This window comes from Salmo salar, chromosome ssa11 (genome assembly GCF_905237065.1).
Source record: "Salmo salar chromosome ssa11, Ssal_v3.1, whole genome shotgun sequence".
NCBI lineage: Eukaryota > Metazoa > Chordata > Actinopteri > Salmoniformes > Salmonidae > Salmo > Salmo salar.
In genome coordinates, this window is record NC_059452.1 from 88,502,491 (window position 1) to 88,520,371 (window position 17,881).

At 44.2% G+C, this 17,881-nt stretch overlaps 1 protein-coding gene across 2 annotated transcripts in view; it reads left to right on the forward strand.

Moving 5' to 3' along the window:
- The window catches only part of LOC106563375 (neuroligin-2), a 91,556-nt gene extending 74,152 nt beyond the window's left edge, over nucleotides 1-17,404 (forward strand). For both annotated transcript variants that reach the window (XM_014128878.2, XM_014128877.2), the window contains 4 exons: nucleotides 2,270-2,535; nucleotides 2,814-2,967; nucleotides 12,513-12,879; nucleotides 13,074-17,404. In XM_014128878.2, coding sequence (XP_013984353.1) covers nucleotides 2,270-2,535; nucleotides 2,814-2,967; nucleotides 12,513-12,879; nucleotides 13,074-14,013 — 1,727 coding nt within the window. In that variant the 3' untranslated portion in view covers nucleotides 14,014-17,404. The remainder of the gene's footprint in view (nucleotides 1-2,269; nucleotides 2,536-2,813; nucleotides 2,968-12,512; nucleotides 12,880-13,073) is intronic.
- The last annotated feature ends 477 nt before the right edge of the window (nucleotides 17,405-17,881 follow it).

Genomic DNA, 17,881 nt, shown 5'->3' on the forward strand with positions numbered 1-17,881 from the left:
CTAGCTCACAAACTAGAATCAGGGCACCCACTCCGACAAGGTTAATTGACCCACAATCCCACACGGTGACATGATATCATTGACGTGACGTGCAAATGAGCGATAGAAAACCGATCATGCAAATGTCACCATTCCAACTTTTTTTGCGTGGGCTCCCCGTGCCGTCCCCAGCAAGATGCCGCCCTGGGCGGCTGCCCATGTCGCCTATACCTAAATCCGCCACTGCATACGGGAGTTGCAGCTATGGGACAAGACTGTAACTACCCATTGATTTCACGAAATTGGGGAGAAAAAAATGTAAATACAAATAAAAAAGTCATTTTGGGCTCCCGAGTGGCACAGCGATCTAAGGCACTGCATCTCAGTGCAAGAGATGTCACTACAGTCCCTGGTTTGAATCCAGGCTGTATCACATCCGGCCGTGGTTGGGAGTCCTATAGGGCGGCACACAATTGGCCCAGCGTCGTCCGGGTTTGGCCGGGGTAGGCCGTCATTGTAAGTAAGAATTTGTTCTTAACTGACTTGTCTAGTTAAATAAAGGCTAAATAAAAAACAAATAAATAAATAAACAGTCATTATCTACAATAACAGCAATATCATCATCTACAACAACAATCCCCACTATTCCTCTCATCATAATCACCATATTACCATTTCAATCATCAACACGATAGCACTATCCAACATGTTTTAACTACTATTCAGGTATGTGTTAAAAATGGAAACCCAGAAAGGTGTATTTAAAGGCCCAATACAGCCATTTTTTATATCAATATCATATAATTTATGGGTAACAATGCAGTACCTTACTATAATAGTTTTCCTTTAAAATTGACAAAAATAGCTTTTTCAGAAAAAATAATTTTGTCTGGGAGTGGTCTGAGTGGGGAGGTTAACGTAAAACTAGCTGTTATTGGCAGTATGGTTTGGAACACTCTTTGTTATTGGTCAATTAACCAATTTACCAACTATTGATGTCACAAGGTAAGCCGACACTCTCGCACATGTGAACAGGCGGATTAGAAGGTCCTATGTAAATTGTATTTTCAACGAGAAACTATTGGGAAATAACACTGCTCAATTTTATTTTACACTTATATAGTGTTAGTTTCATCAGCTGATACAAAGCATAGGAAATGTGAATTTTGACTGCACTGGGCCTTTAAAGACAAACATTCCTCTTGCCTCAGTTCCATAGTGTCTAACTGAGCAACAAGGTAGTATGTCATTGAACCCTAGGATGATGTATGAATATCAATGAGGTGGGTAGAGTATTATGGGATAGAACTTTAGGCCCATATGAATATGGATAGGACTATCTGAGATTGAGCCACATATAGAATAGGTTCGTTGAATCAGATCAATATGCAAATTACAACATAATTAATTTGACTTCGGTATAGGAAATCTGATCGTAGATTCTACGGTGTAGAATATGAATCTCCGTTTGTGTATATGAGAGAGAGACTGGTGTATGAGTGAGCACTTTGGACTGAGTTAATATGGATGTGTGTGTCTGTCTGTCTGTGAGAGAGAGAGAGCACTATAACAAGGCCTGTCAATATGGATGTCTGTCTGTGAGTAGGAGAGAGCAGAGCTGAGCACAGAACTTGAGCTGCAGCTGAGACGAGTCTTAATTGATTTCACAGGGAGAGGAGCGGGGGAGGTGGCACATGCAGAGGATGGGGGATGGAATGGGGCGAAGGGGGTCTTAATTATTAATGACAGAATCTGCAGATGAAAACAGGGGGACAACAAGGCACTTTACATAACAGTGCAGCAGTACTCTCCTCTCTCTACCCGCGCTCTCGCTCTCTACCCGCACTCTCGCTCTCGCTCTCGCTCGCTCTCTCCATTCAACACAGCCACCAGTCAGTGGAAACACCAACACAGCTGTGTGCCGGCCTGTCGCCATTTTGTGTGCCGGCCGGCCTGCCTCCGTATGTGATGTGAGAGAACCAGTGGATTTGGCAAGCCTAATGTTTACAATGATTTAGTGGGGCTGGGGAGAGAGGCAGCATATCTGGACCAGTGCTCCCTCCATATGTAATACTTCACGGTGCCACGGCTCCTCCTCTGATGCATGCATCATTAAAGCACTCTCTCTGTAGTGCCTTGAAGGCCTCGTGAGCAGCTAGTGAGTGTGTCAGAGGGATGAAAAGCCAGCATAAATGGAGAGTTATACTTTCTCTAGATACAGACAGTACAGTGCCCTATATCTATTATACACTCAGGGAGCTGAGTCCTCTGACCCTATTGTGACCCCCAGGTCTGTTCCAGAGAGCCATAGCCCAGAGTGGCTCAGCCATCTCCAGCTGGTCGGTCAACTACCGACCCCTCATGTACACCCAGATCCTGGCTAAGAAGGTAGGCTGCAGCTATGGGGACACAGGCGACCTGGTGGAGTGTCTGAGGAGGAAAACCTTCAGGGAGCTGGTGGACCAGGACATCCAGCCAGCCAGATATCATATCGCCTTTGGCCCAGTGGTGGATGGAGACGTGGTGCCCGACGACCCTGAGATTCTCATGCAACAGGTCGGACTCAGCCTCTGGCTCCAAAACAACATGTCTATTCTGTCTTTCAATTATTCTTAAAACTGTATTTCTATCCGCCTTTTATGTATTTGGCATTTTTATGCAACGTCTGTTATTACTGTTTCTATCGCAGTGTCTTTTTCTTCCTCTATGTTCTGTGATGCTGTGTGTGTGTGTGTGTGTGTGTGTGTGTGTGTGTGTGTGTGTGTGTGTGTGTGTGTGTGTGTGTGTGTGTGTGTGTGTGTGTGTGTGTGTGTGTGTGTGTGTGCTGCCACCAGGGGGAGTTCCTGAACTATGACATCCTGCTGGGGGTGAACCAGGGAGAAGGGCTGAAATTTGTGGATGACAGTGAGGGGGATGATGGGATCTCTGCAGCCTCTTTTGACTACACCATCTCCAACTTTGTGGACAACCTGTATGGATACCCTGAGGGTGAGAGTTTGTTATAAATGTTCTCATACACACAAACATATTCGTCGCCCCCACAGGAGCAGAAGTAATGCTCCACTTACCCATGTGTGTTAATAATAGATAAATATTTTATTTTGCAATGCTTTAGTATTTCATTGGTGGGTATTCAAGGTCTCTCTGTTCCTTCACCTCCCCATCTCTTGTTACTCTCTAATCTATCTCTTGCTCTCATTCTCTGTCTTCCCCCCTCTCACTCTCCCCCTCTCTCTGTCTCTCTGTCTCTCTCTCTCTAATCTATCTCTTGCTCTCATTCTATGTCTCCCCCCTCTATCACTCTCCCCCTCCCCTCCCTATCACTCCCCCCCCCCCCCCCTCTCTCTCTCTCTCTCTCTCTCTCTCTCTCTCTCTCTCTCTCTCTCTAATCTATCTCTTCAATTTCGATTACATTTAAGGGGCTTTATTGGCATGGGAAACATATGTTTACATTGCCAAAGCAAGTTAAATAGATAATAAACAAAAGTGAAATAAACAATAAAAAATAAACAGTAACCTTACACTCAGAAAAGTTCCAAAATAATATATTATGTTGTAATGACATGCAAATAGTTAAAGTACAAAATGGAAAATAAATAAACATAAATATAGGTTGTATTTACAAAGGTGTTTGTTCTTCACTGGTTGCCCATTTCTTGTGGCAACAGGTCACAAATATTGCTGCTGTGATGGCACACTGTGGTATTTCACCCAATAGATATGGGAGTTTATCAAAATTGGATTTGTTTTCGCATCTTTGTGGGTCTGTGTAATCTGAGGGAAATATGTGTCTCTAATATGGTCATACATTTGGCAGGAGGTTAGGAAGTGCAGCTCAGTTTCCACCTCATTTTATGAGTGTACACATAGCCTGTATTCTCGAGAGCCAAGTCTGCCTTTGGCGGCCTTTCTCAATAGCAAGGCTATGCTCACTGAGTCTGTACGTAGTCAAAGCTTTCCTTAAGTTTGGGTCAGTCACAGTGGTCAGGTATTCTGCCACTGTGTACTCTCTGTTTAGGGCCAAATAGCATTCTCGTTTGCTCAGTTATTTTGTAAATTCTTTCTAATGTGTCAAGTAATTATCTTTTTGTTTTCTCATGATTTGGTTGGGTCTAATTGTGTTGCTGTCCTGGGGCTCTGTGGGGTCTGTTTGTGTTTGTGAACAGAGCCCCAGGACCAGCTTGCTTAGGGTCTTTTCTCCAGGTTAATTTCTCTGTAGGAGATGGCTTTGTTATGGAAGGTTTGGAAATGGCTTCATTTTAGGTGGTAGTAGAATTTAACGGCTCTTTTCTCAATTTTGATAATTAGCGAATATCGGCTTAATTAATGCTCTGCATGCAGTATTTGGTGTTTTACTTTTTACTGAGGATATTTTTGCAGAATTTTGCATGCAGTCTCAATTTGGTGTTTGTACCATTTTGTGAATTCTTGGTTGATGAGCGGACCCAAGACCTCACAACCATAAAGGGCAATGGGTTCTATAACTGATTCAAGCATTTTTGCCAGATCCTAATTGGTATGTCGAATTTTATGTTCCTTTTGATGGCATAGAAGGCCCTTCTTGCCTTGTATCTCAGATTGTTCACAGCTTTGTGGAAGTTACCTGTAGCGCTGATGTTGAGGCCAAGGTATATATTGTTTTTTGTGTGCTCTAGGGCAATAGTGTCTAGATGGAATTTGTATTCGTGGTCCTGGCAACTGGACCTTTTTGGAACACCATTATTTTTGTCTTACTGAGATATACTGTCAGGGCCCAGGTCTGACAGAATCTATGCAGAAGATCTAGGTGCTGCTGTAGTTCCTCCTTGGTTGGGGACCGAAGCACCAGATCGTCAGCAAACAGTAGACATTTGATTTCAGATTCTAGTAGGGTGAGGCCGGGTGCTGCAGATTGTTCTAGTTCCCTCGCCAATTCATTGATATATATATGTCGAAGAGGGTGGGGCTTAAGCTGCATCCCTGTCTCACCCACGGCCCTGTGGAAAGAAATGTGTGTGTTTTTTGGGGCCAATTTTAACTGCACACTTGTTGTTTGTGTACATGGATTTTATAATGTCGTATGTTTTTCCCCCAACACCATTTTCCATCAATTTGTATAGCAGACCCACATGCCAAATTGAGTGGAAAGCTTTTTTTAAATCAGCAAAGCATGAGAAGACTTTGCCTTTGTTTAGAATTTTTTTGTTTGTCAATTAGGGTGTGCAGGGTGAATACATGGTCTGTCGTATGGTAATTTGGTAAAAAGCCAATATGACATTTGCTCAGTACATTGTTTTCGCTGAGGAAATGTATGTCTGCTGTTAATGATAATGCAGAAGATTTTCCCAGGGTTGATGCTGTTGCATATCCCCCGATAGTTATTGGGGTCAGATTTTTCTCCACTTTTGTGGATTGGGGTGATCAGTCCTTGGTTCCAAATATTGGGGAAGATACCAGAGCTGAGGATAATGTTAAAGAGTTTAAGTACAGTCAATTTAAAATTGTGGTCTGTGTATTTTATCATTTCATTTAGGATACCTTCAACCCCACAGGCCTTTTTGGGTTGGAGGGTTTGTATTTTGTCCTGTAGTTCATTTAATGTAATTGGAGAATCCAGTGGGTTCTGGTCATCTTTAATAATTGATTGTAAGATTTGTATTTGATCATGTATTTGTTTGTGCTGTTTGTTCTTTGTTATAGAGCCCAAACGATTGGAGTGATTTATCCATACATATCCATTTTGGATAGATAACTCTTCGTGTTGTTGTTTCTTTAGAGTTTTCCAATTTTCCCATAAGTGGTTAGAGAATACAATTACACTGAGCTGATTTCTGACGGGCTGTTCCTTATTTTTCCGTAGTGTATTTCTGTATTGTTTTAGTGATTTGCCATAGTTCCCTAAAACACTTCTGCGAGCAGGCCTTTCTAATCGACCTGGCCCGGGTATCCTGGAAGGATATTGACCTCATCCCGTCAGTAGAGGATGCCTGGTTGTTCTTTAAAAGTGCTTTCCTCACCATCTTAAATAAGCATGTAGGAAAAAAAAGTTAACTAAGAACAGATATAGCCCTTGGTTCACTCCAGACTTCACTGCCCTTGACCAGTGCAAAAACACCCTGTGGCGTACTGCAGTAGGATCGAATAGTCCCCGCGGTATGCACCTTTTCAGGGAAGTCAGGAACCAATACACACAGTCAGTTAGGAAAGCAAAGGCTAGCTTTTTCAAACAGAAATTTGCATCCTGCAGCACTAATTCCAAAAAGTTTTGGGACACTGTAAAGTCCTTGGAAAATAACAGTACCTCCTCCCAGCTGCCCACTGCACTGAGACGAGGAACCACTGTCACCACTGATAAATCCACGATAATCGAGAATTTCAATAAGCATTTCTCTACGGCTGGCCATGCTTTCCATCTGGCTACCCCAACAACGGCCAACAGATCTGCACCCCCCGCAGCAACTGGCCCTTATGGCCAGCTTCAACGCCATACAACACTCCTTCCGTGGCCTCCAACAGCTCTTAAATGCTGGTAAAACAAAATGCATGCTCTTCAACCGATCGCTGCCCGCACCCGCCCGCCTTACTAGCATCACTACTCTGGACGGTTCTGACTTAGAATATGTGGACAACTATAAATACCTAGGTGTCTGGCTAGACTGTAAACTCTCCTTCCTGACTCACATTAAGCATCTTCAATCCAAAGTTAAATCTAGAATCGGCTTCCTATTTTGCAACAAAGCCTCCTTCACTCATTCTGCCAAACTTACCCTTGTAAAACTGACTATCCTACTAATCCTTGACTTCGGCGATGTCATTTAAAAATTAGCCTCCAACACGCTACTCAGAAAATTGGATGCAGTCTATCACAGTGCAATCCGTTTTGTCACCAAAGCCCCATATACTACCCACCACTGTGACCTGTATGCTCTCGTTGGCTGGTCGTAGCTACATATTCGTCGCCAAACCCACTGGCTCCAGGTCATCTATAAGTCTTTGCTAGGTAAACCCCCGCCTTATCTCAGCTCACTGGTCACCATAGCAGCACCCACCCGTAGCATGTGCTCCAGCAGGTATATTTCACTGGTCACCCACAAAACCAATTCCTCCTTTGGCCGCCTTTCCTTCCAGTTCTCTGCTGCCAATGATTGGAATAAATTGCAAAAATAATGATACCTTACTGTATGTCATGGATTTCTGTAGAGGTACAGTTGAAGTTGGAAGTTTATATACACTTAGGTTGGAATCATTAAAACTCGGTTTTCAACCACTCCACAAATTTCTTGTTAACAAACTATAGTTTTGGCAATCTACTTTGTGCATGACACAAGTCATTTTTCCAACAATTGTTTACAGACAGATTATTTCACATATAATTCACTGTATCACAATTCCAGTGGGTCAGAAGTTTACATACGCTAAGTTGACTGTGCCTTTAAACAGCTTGGAAAATTCCAGAAAATGATGTCATGGCTTTAGAAGCTTCTGATAGGCTAATTGACATCATTTGAGTCAATTGGAGGTGTACCTGTGAATGTATTTCAAGGCCTGCCTTCAAACTCAGTGCCTCTTTGCTTGACATCATGGGAAAATCAAAAGAAATCAGCCAAGACCTCAGAAAAAAAATTGTAGACCTCCACAAGTCTGGTTCATCCTTGGGAGCAATTACCAAACGCCTGAAGGTACCACGTTCATCTGTACAAACAATAGTACGCAAGTATAAACACCATGGGACCACGCAGCCGCCATACCGCTCAGGAAGGAGACGCGTTCTGTCTCCTAGAAATTAACGTAGGTTGGTGTGAAAAGTGCAAATCAATCGCAGAACAACAACAAAGGACCTTGTGAAGATGCTGGAGGAAACAGGTAGAAAAGTATCTATATCCACAGAAAATTAGTCCTATATTGACATAACCTGAAAGGCCGCTCAGCAAGGAAGAAGCCACTGCTTCAAAACCGCCATAAAAAAGCCAGACTACGGTTTGCAACTACACATGGGGACAAAGATTGTACTTTTTAGAGAAATGTCCTCTGGTCTGATGAAACAAAAATAGAACTGTTTGGCCATAATGACCATGGTTATGTTTTGAGGAAAAAGCGTAAGGCTTGCAAGCCAAAGAACACTATCCCAACCGTGAAGCACGGGGGTGGCAGCATCATGTTGTGGTGGTGCTTTGCTGCAGGAGGGACTGGTGCACTTCACAAAATAGATGGCATCATAAGGGAGGAAGATTTTGTGGATATATTGAAGCAACATCTCGACATCAGCCAGGAAGTTAGAGCTTGGTCGCAAATGGGTCTTCCAAATGGACAATGACCCCAAGCATACTTCCAAAGTTGTGGCAAAATGGCTTAAGGACAACAAAGTCAAGGTATTGGAGTGGCCATCACAAAGCCCTGACCTCAATCCTGTAGAAAATGTGTGGGCAGAACTGAAAAAGCGTGTGCCAGCAAGGAGGCCTACAAACCTGACTCAGTTACACCAGCTCATTCAGGAGGAATGGGCCAAAATTCACCCAACTTATTGTGGGAAGCTTGTGGAAGGCTACCCGAAACATTTGACCCAAGTTAAACAATTTAAATGCAATGCTACCAAATACTGAGTGTATGTAAAATTCTGACCCACTGGGAATGTGATGAAAGAAATACAAGCTGAAATAAATAATTCTCTCTACTATTATCCTGACATTTCACATTCTTAAAATGAAGTGGTGATCCTAACTGACCTAAGACATGGAATTTTACCAGGATTAAATGTCAGGAATTGTGAAGAACTGAGTTTAAATGTATTTGGCAAAGGTGTATGTAAACTTTACGAATTCAACTGTTTATCTCCCTCACTAACTAACTGTCAGAGCAGCTTACCGATCGCTGCAGCTGTACACAGCCCATCTGTAAATAGCCCAACCAACTACCTACCTCATCCTCATATTTGTTTTTGTTTTTCTGCTCTTTTGCACACCTGTGTTTCTACTCGCACATCCTCATCTGCACATATATCAGTCCAGTGTAAATTGCTAAATTGTAATTACTTCGCCACTATTGGCCTATTTATTGCCTTACCACCTTACTTCATTTGCACACATTGTATACAGATTTTTCTATTGTGTTATTGACTGTACGATTGTTTATTCCATGTGTAACTCTGTGTTGTTTTTGTTGCACTGCTTTGCTTTATCTTGGCCATTGTTCTCAACTGGCCTACCTGGTTAAATAAAGGTACAGTAAAATAAAATAAAAAATTGTTAAGGCTCAGGTTTTCTGGGTCTCTATGTTTTTGGTTAGATAGGTTTCTCAATTTCTTTCTTAGGTCTTTACATTCTTCATCAAACCATTTGTTATTGTTGTTAATTTTCTTACGTTGTCTGCTTTACATTTTTAGATTTGATAGGGAAGCTGAGAGGTCAAATATGCTGTTTAGGTTTTCTACTGCCAAATTTACACCTTAACTATTACAGTGAAACCTTTTGTCTAGGAAATTGTCTAAAAGGGATTGAATTTGTTGTTGCCTAATTGTTTTTTGGTAGATTTCCACAATATTTTCCTTCCATCTATAGTGTTTCTTAATATTATTTAATTTCTTTGGCTTTGATTCCTCATGATTGAGTTCAAGTAGAGTGTGATTTTGCTGTGATCTGATAGGGGTGTCATTGGACTGCAGGAGTTGTAACCTGTTTTTGTTGTCGTAGTTGGTGGAGGGAATGCTGTCATCTCCAGGTAGGTGTTTCTCCCCCGGTGTGCTGAGGGTGCCAGGTTCTTGTCCAGTTCTGGCATTTAGGTCGCCATAGACTAGTACATGTCACTGCCTGGAAATTGTTGATCTCCCCCTCTAGGATGGAGAAGCTGTCATCGTTAAAGTATGAGGATTCTAGTGGGGGGATAAAGGTAGCAAACGTTAGGACATTTTTCTCTGTTGCGATAATTTCCTTATTAACTTCTAGCCAAATGTAAAATGTTCATGTTTTAACTAATTTAATAGAGTGGGTTAGGTCTGCTCCATATCAAATTAGCATACCCCCGAGTCTCTTCCCTGTTTCACACCTCATAGTTTAGTGGATGGGACTACCAGCTCTCTGTAACCTAGAAGGCAGTGGGTCCGTCTCCTTTATACCATGTTTCTTGTAGGATAACAATGTTTGTATTTCCAATTTCTCTGATGAAATCTGGGTTCCTGCTCTTTAGACCAAAGGCAGGTGACCTCCGACCTTGTATATTCCAGGATGAGATAGTGAAAGCTTTGTGTTCCATAGTGTCTAGTGTTGTTTTTGTGTGGTTTAGGCCCGGACCATCACTGTAGGTGTGAGCAGAGCATGTTGAGCATCTGATACATACCTCTTAGGTCGCAGGATGGGGCTTGGGTGGGTGTAATAGCGAGGGTTGGGCCTGTTGCTCTGCTCACGGCCTGGGCATAATGTCCTGCTGTCATGTTGAGGCCCTTGCTGCAGGGTCGGGGAGCATGGGGTGGGCAGAAGGGGCATAGGTCTGATACGGTGGGCTTATATTGGGTGTGGGCAGGGTTTGCTTGGGGTGATCTTAGTTGGTTGGTGTGTGGCTGGTGATGCTGTGGTGTGGGTGTAGGTCCTCTTGGCGTGGGTTCCCTTGGTGCAGGTCCTTCGGGAGGGGGTCTTGCAGGTCTGGGAGGGTGTCTCGCTGGTCTGGGCGGGGTGTCCGTTGCTCTGTTGCTCCTGTGTGAGGTGTTGGGGCTACGGTTGAGGATGACGTCCTTCAGGAGCGTGCCGACGTCCTTCAGGGTCCTGGCAAAAGTTGAGATTGCTGCCTTGTGGACGTGGACCTGGTCGTAAAGGCTGTTCAAGTCCAGGGTGGAGTGGTGGGCCAGGTATACATTTAGGTTTTGAGGCACAGTCTTGCGAAATGCTTGCATTCACCCGCTGTATGGTGGCAGGGTGAAAGTATTTTTGTGGTAGCAGGGTGGAGATAAACACTTGTGCGTTGGGGTGAGTGGAAGAAGCTTTTTCAATCACTCCCAGCCTTGCTGGCTTGTCTGGGGGAATGTCCTGCTCTCTGTCACACCTCAGCTTTCTGACCTCGTCCTTCAACGCCATGTGTGCCTCTTTAAGTTCTCTCACATCAGTCCGTAGAGCAGCCAGCTCTCTCAGACAGCCGTCCATCTCCACATTCTGCCCTCCGTGTCTTGTTGGGGGGGTGTTGTTGGCTTGTCTGTTTTGTGGGTTTGTTCTGTCTGGATTGTGTGGACTAGCTCTCTGAGCTCCAACATGTATCTCTCCAGCTCTGTGAATTTATCCCTCTCAATGATGGAGGAGCAGTGCAGTTGTGGGACATGGGTGTGTTCAGTTCTCAGGGGGATTACTATCCTCATCTGCAGGACAGTTTGAAGAGGGGTGATCAGACTCACTCAGGATGGGGAGTTGTCACAGGGAGAGAGCTTTTCCTGCTGTGCTCTCTCTTTGATCCCATAAAAGTCCTGCTGGAACTGCATGAGGATGCCCTGCACCATTACTGTCCCAGACTTGTACACGTTGACAGAGGTTGTTTCAATTTCCTCAATGTCTATTATTCTGAGTTTCCACCCTGGGCCAATACAGTCTCTCTTAGGGTAGAGTGCTCTTACAGCACTGTGTCATGCCAGGGGATGGTCTGTGTGGGAAATTAAGTTGCTTACGTTCCCCTCTTTGTAGTAATCAGCAAATAATGTTTCTGGATTGTCCTTGAGGAGCCTTTTTTATACTTGTTCCTTGCAGTGTTCTTTTTATTATACACGGGGTACTGTATTGTAATGACCTCTGGACAGGGATAAGCCATTGGGGCTTCAAAGGCCTCTACATTTGGGTGGGGGGAGCTGTGAAACTCTCGTGCCATTGTTGGGTTAAAGAGTTTTCACACATCTGACTTAACACCTCAGTGCTAATTGAAGGTGCCGCCAGGTCTGTTCTGTCCTAGCATCTTGGTAGCTTAGTATACTTATTTACTTAACTTTATATAACAAAATTACCTAGAGATTGTCTTTTACTTTTTGGCTTCAGAAGTAGCTTCAGACTGAATATTACTCACTCAGTTTTGTGTTGGATGGTATTTCTAGGTTATGCTGTGTTTCTTCTGCAGGTTTTGGTTTGTTAGAAGTTTATTCTTGATAGTCCCTGCTCTCATTCTCTGCCCCCCCGTCTCTCCCCCCTCTCTCTGTCTCTCTAATCTCTCTCTTGCTCTCATTCTTTGTCTCTACCCTTTCTCTCTCTCCCCCTTTCTCTCTCTCTCTAATCTCTCTTGCTCGTTTTCTCTCCTCCCTCTCTCTGCTTCTCCCCCCTCTCTCTGTCTCTCTCTCATCTCTTTGTCTCCCTCCTCTCTGTCTTCCCCCTCTCTGTCTCTCCCCCCTCTCTGTCTCTCTAATCCCTCTCTTGCTCTCATCCTCTCTCTCCCCTTTCTCTCTCTCTCTCTCTCTCTCTCTCTCTCTCTCTAATCTCTCTCTTGCTCATTCTCTCTCTCTCTCTCTCTCTCTCTCTCTCTCTCTCTCTCTCTCTCTCTCTCTCTTCATCTCTCTCTTGCTCTCTCTGTTTTCTCACCCCATCTCTGTCTGTCTCCAGGTAAGGACATCCTGAGGGAGACCATAAAGTTCATGTACACAGACTGGGCCGATAGGGACAACATAGACATGAGGAGGAAGACCCTGCTGGCACTGTTCACAGATCACCAGTGGGTGGCGCCAGCTGTGGCCACAGCCAAGCTGCACGCTCAGTTCCAGTCTCCTGTCTACTTCTACACCTTCCACCACCACTGCCAGACAGAAGCCCGGCCAGAGTGGGCGGACGCGGCCCACGGGGATGAGCTGCCCTACGTGTTTGGGGTCCCCATGGTGGGAGCCACCGACCTGTTCCCCTGTAACTTCTCGAAGAATGACGTCATGCTCAGTGCTGTGGTCATGACCTACTGGACCAACTTTGCCAAGACCGGGTCAGTACTGAACCTAGACAGGACCTAGACACAGCACTGAGATATCAAATTAGAAACATGCTCTATCAGATGCATACAGTACATGCTAAATTATTTTTATCATCTTCCTTCTTTTCTTTCTTTCTTTCTTTCTTTCTTTCTTTCTTTCTTTCTTTCTTCCTTCTCTCTCTCTTGTTCTCTTTTTTTTCTATCAGGGATCCCAACTTGCCTGTCCCTCAGGACACTAAGTTCATCCACACCAAGCCCAACCGCTTTGAGGAGGTCATCTGGACTAAGTTCAGCTCCAAGGACCAGCAGTACCTCCACATTGGCCTGAAGCCCCGCGTCAGGGACAACTACCGGGCCAACAAGGTGGCCTTCTGGCTGGAGCTGGTGCCTCATCTGCACTCCCTGCATGAGGACATCAACCCCATCACCACCCGCCTGCCGCCTGGAGGAGGAGGTCCCCGCGCCCACCGGCCTGGCCCCCCTGGGGCACGCTCCACCCGCCACCCCGTCATCTCCACCAACCCCTCTGAACCTGAGCCAGACCCCTCCGAGCCGCCCCGCCGCAACCCGTTCCCCGACGAGATAAGGGACTACTCCACGGAGCTGAGTGTGACTGTGGCTGTGGGCGCCTCGCTGCTCTTCCTCAACGTGCTGGCCTTCGCAGCGCTCTACTACAAACGGGACAAACGCCACGAGCTGCTGCAGAGACGCCACCGCCGCTTGTCCCCCCAGCGTGGCATGGGCACCGCCATGGGCTTGGGCATTGGAGGGGTGGGTGCCCCGTCCCACAATGACCTGGCACTGAGCCAGGAGGAGGAGCTCATGTCCCTGCAGATGAAGCAGCAAAGAGTAGAGATGGAGCATGGTATCGGCACGCCCCTCCCTTCCCGCGGTCTCCATGGCGACCTGGAGCCGCTGCGGGCGCAGGTGGGCCCGCCGGACTACACGCTGGCACTGCGGCGGGCACCGGAGGACGTGCCGCTGATGACGGCAAACACCATCACCATGATGCCCAGCACCATCAGCGGCATGCAGCCCCTCCACCCCTTCAACACCTACCCCCCCGCCCCGGCCCCCTCCACCACCCCCACCCCAGGCCACAGCAACAATGCCCTGCCACACCAACACTCCACCACCCGCGTATAGGACCAGGCATAACCTCTGGATCAGCAGAGATACAAATAAACACCACACAGACTGGTCCTCTCCTCCTTCTTCTCTCTCTTACTGGGGTTATCCTCTCTTCTTTTTCTGTGTTGCTTTTTTCTCTTTCTGCGTGTCATTCTGTTCTCCGTCAATCTCCCCATGAGGCTGTGTTATCGCCCCCTACTGTTGGGATGCATGGCTCAGTCTGACTCAGGCTGTGGGCTGCTGGGACAAAGACTATCATTACCCAACTAACACATCTCTATCACACATCTTCCAACCTGTTCATATGTCTGTACAATCTGGGTGTTTCACTCTTTCTCTCTCTCACTCTCTCAACCAATATTACTGTTCTTCTTCTCTGCCTCCCACTCACTTCTCTCCACGTCTGTTCCTATAGCTCTTGATCACAACGTTCACACAATCCTCCCAGTCTCATTTTCATCCTATTTCTCTCTTGCGCAAACCACTTCAGGACTCCGTTTTTTCCTCTTTGGAGTCTTTTATACAAACACATAAATGTAAATTATGTATTATTGATAAATTGTAAGGATATGAATGAAAAAGGTGAGATTCTGATATCTCGTTTTTACCAGCATTCTTGGTGCCAAGTACTGTGATAACGCTCCTCTTTCAATGGGGTCCAATGGACCACCTGGAGAGGCCCATCCTGACTTGATCTTACACAAGGAATTACCATAATCAAAAAAGTGCCAGACGTTTCATCTTTCTTTTTGATCTTTTGCAATTTCTTTTTGTTTTTATTGCATTCAGTGTTGCACCTTGGCTGGGCTTTACTCAAGGGGAAAATATTAAATATATCCATGTAAAAAATATAAAGAGAATATTAAGATTTATAACTGGTTTGCTGTCTGCGATCTTCTGCATGATTTTTATTTTCTAAATGGAGGATGGACATCAGAGTGGAAATCTTGTATTTTTCCTTTTTATTTCCAGGTTTGGCCTTGTTTTTTTAATTGTTGTTGGGGTTTTTTCTTGAAAAGTACTTTCTTTTTGTTTTTTACGTCAGCTGAACTTCGTGCACAAGAACTATCTTCTATTCTGTAGATACTTCAAAAAGGCTTTCAAGAGATGAATATTGACTATGACTATGATTATATCAAGGACAACAAATATGTCCTTTATTTTTTCATTTCTTATCACTGAGGCTGTTCCACAAGCACCTGCCGCCCTGTAAGACTGATGGAAGCCCCCTCTCTCTTTCCCTCGTTTTATTTCTCTTTCTCTCATTACTTTAGCTGTGGAGTGTTGCACGGTCAACTGAAGAAAAAACATTGTTGGACTTTACCACTCCATCAGCTTGCAGTGTTTGTCCATGATAGGCTAATACTTGTTTTTGAATGGTGAAATGTCATACTTCACGTGGATTGCCTCAATGATAAAAATGGATATAATTCTACACATTTTCCCGGGAATAAAGGGTTGTCTCTGAACAATTATCTTCGTTTTAAGCACTCTCATCCTCTCCTCAGTGGACTTTTAGCTGCGTGCTTCAGGTTTTTGGAGACTGGGTATGACACTGTCTTTTCAAATCCTCTTCTGTTGTTCTGAGATTCTCTGTGTTGCTGATGGGAGAGGGTGCAGGGGGTATGAGGGGGGCTCAGACAGACTGACTGACATACTGTAGGTCAAAGGTGAAAAGCCTTGTACGCACGTTTTAGATCTTTCAACCGCACAACTGAACACAGGGACACAATGAACTCTGGACATTCATGAAAAAAAACTGTTACAGAACGGATGTTGAGACAACATAAGAAAAACCTTGACATCGAAATCAACAACGACGATGGAGAGATGACTCTTCAGCAGAAGCCTGATATGTCTCCGATGCACTGAGGATGCGTTCTGAATCTTGAGTAGAAAAAACATTTGATAAACATTACTCACATATACACAGAAAAAAACAAACCTGGCAGGATGGAGTTCCCCATGTTTTTCCTGTTCTGTTTCCTGTCTTGTTTTGGGATGAGGAGGATCACACTGGTGTTAGACTGGCATCTGTCACAGGGGCCGGGACTCAGAAAAAAGAACAAAACACACACCATGAAAAACAAACTGTACATTTTTTTTAAGTGTAAGAGAACAAACTGGTATTTGTAAATATTATGTTTATGGTTTGGTTTATGAGTGAACGGTCAAATCTTTCCTTTGTGACAACAGGTGCAAGTTCAGACGGCTGATCCGTTGTTGTTGTTAGATTCTCTTTAATTTCTTAGATTTTCAAGGTCAAAGTGCAACAAGTTATGGGAACATGTAGACAGTTATTAACATACATGAATGATCTGTGAACTACATCTAAAATCCTAGCATGATTGAGTTCAACATAATAGCTGTAGGGAAGGGGATATGGCTCAGGTTTCTCTAGGGTAGAAAGTACATACTGGACGTGTGTGGGGTTCTGGATGGAGGTGGGCATTACTTGCACATTTGTCAATTGCCACATCAATCATGAAGACAGATTTTGTCTGGATTAACTTAAGATGAGCCTTTTGCATCCGTTAAGTGGCCAAAGATAAGAGCTGCATAAATAGCAGATTTAGAGAGAATAGGAATACAGAGAAAAAGAAAATGGGAGAGTGATCAAGAGTGAGAGACAGAAGGAAAGAAAGAGGAAGGCACTGATGGAGAGTGGTAGAGATAAAGCCATGGTTTGAAACTGTGCTCAACCCAAACCTACAGAACTAGGAAACTTGAATCTTGATGGTGGTGCTGTTGGTACTTGTTAGTGACACTCACTGTCCTGAGATATGACAAACAGTATTACCCATAGCTTAGAACAGGTACAGTATGTTGTCAACTCCTTAGTACTCTTTAGTCTTGTTTCAGACTCTGATGGTTGTGGTTGCTTTGCTATCCTTTACTATTATGTCTGCCATGCACACTCTCTGTTTAAGTCATTTTCTGGGAATAACAGCTCACCTGTTTGCTGTCCATTTGAGATGCCCATGTTTCCAAAAAGGAAAAGTGAAAAAATACTGTATTTTTCTAAAAAAAGACAAAAAAATATGACTGAAATTTGGAAACCAGGGATATGACAGCCAACAGTCTCTGGAAGCACACTCTCACCAAGTTTACACAGTGACACTAAAGTCTGACGTTGGCTCAATGTTACAAAGAAACATTACAAGGATGCAAATCTCTACTTTACCAAGGTTCAATCTGGGTTGCCCAAAAAGGTTTGCACCTGTTTGTCTCTGTTTTCATTTAGTCTGAAATCAGAACTTACTGGAGGATTAAGACACTGTAAGGAAGCATAACGAACGGGTTTAAAGAATGAAGTTAATATTTCTATTTCATATAGAGGCTATTACAGACTGTATGTTGTGCACCTGAAATGGAGAACATTAAAAATACATTCTTAAACAAATTAGCACATTTGCCTCCCTGTTATTGTCTATGAACGCACATCTAATTATTTAAATCGATAATCTGTGTGGTTGCTGATCTGATTAATAATTACCATGTTGACATACTTTGGTTGGTGTTCTTTTGCGTGTTTTTTGTTTCTGGTGAACATTTGGTCTAAATGCACAAATATGAGATGATTTCATAATGATGTCTTTTTCTTTTTATAGCCATAGAGCTGTTCTTTGTGTGTGCAGGGTCTAAGTAGGGCAATGATGTCACGGTCTATCCAGCAGAGGGCAAAAGAGTGCAGAACTGTCTCCTTCAGGAACTGAACTCATTCTCATCTTCAATTCTCTGCCTGCCAAGCTGGAGAGCTGTATGTGCTGCCTGGTGGTGAAATACAATGTCTGCTCTGACCCCAAAGACAGGGTGAGCCAGAGAAAGGGCGAGAGAGGGGGCATGGAGGGAGGGAGGGGTACAGACAGACAGAGTGCAGAGA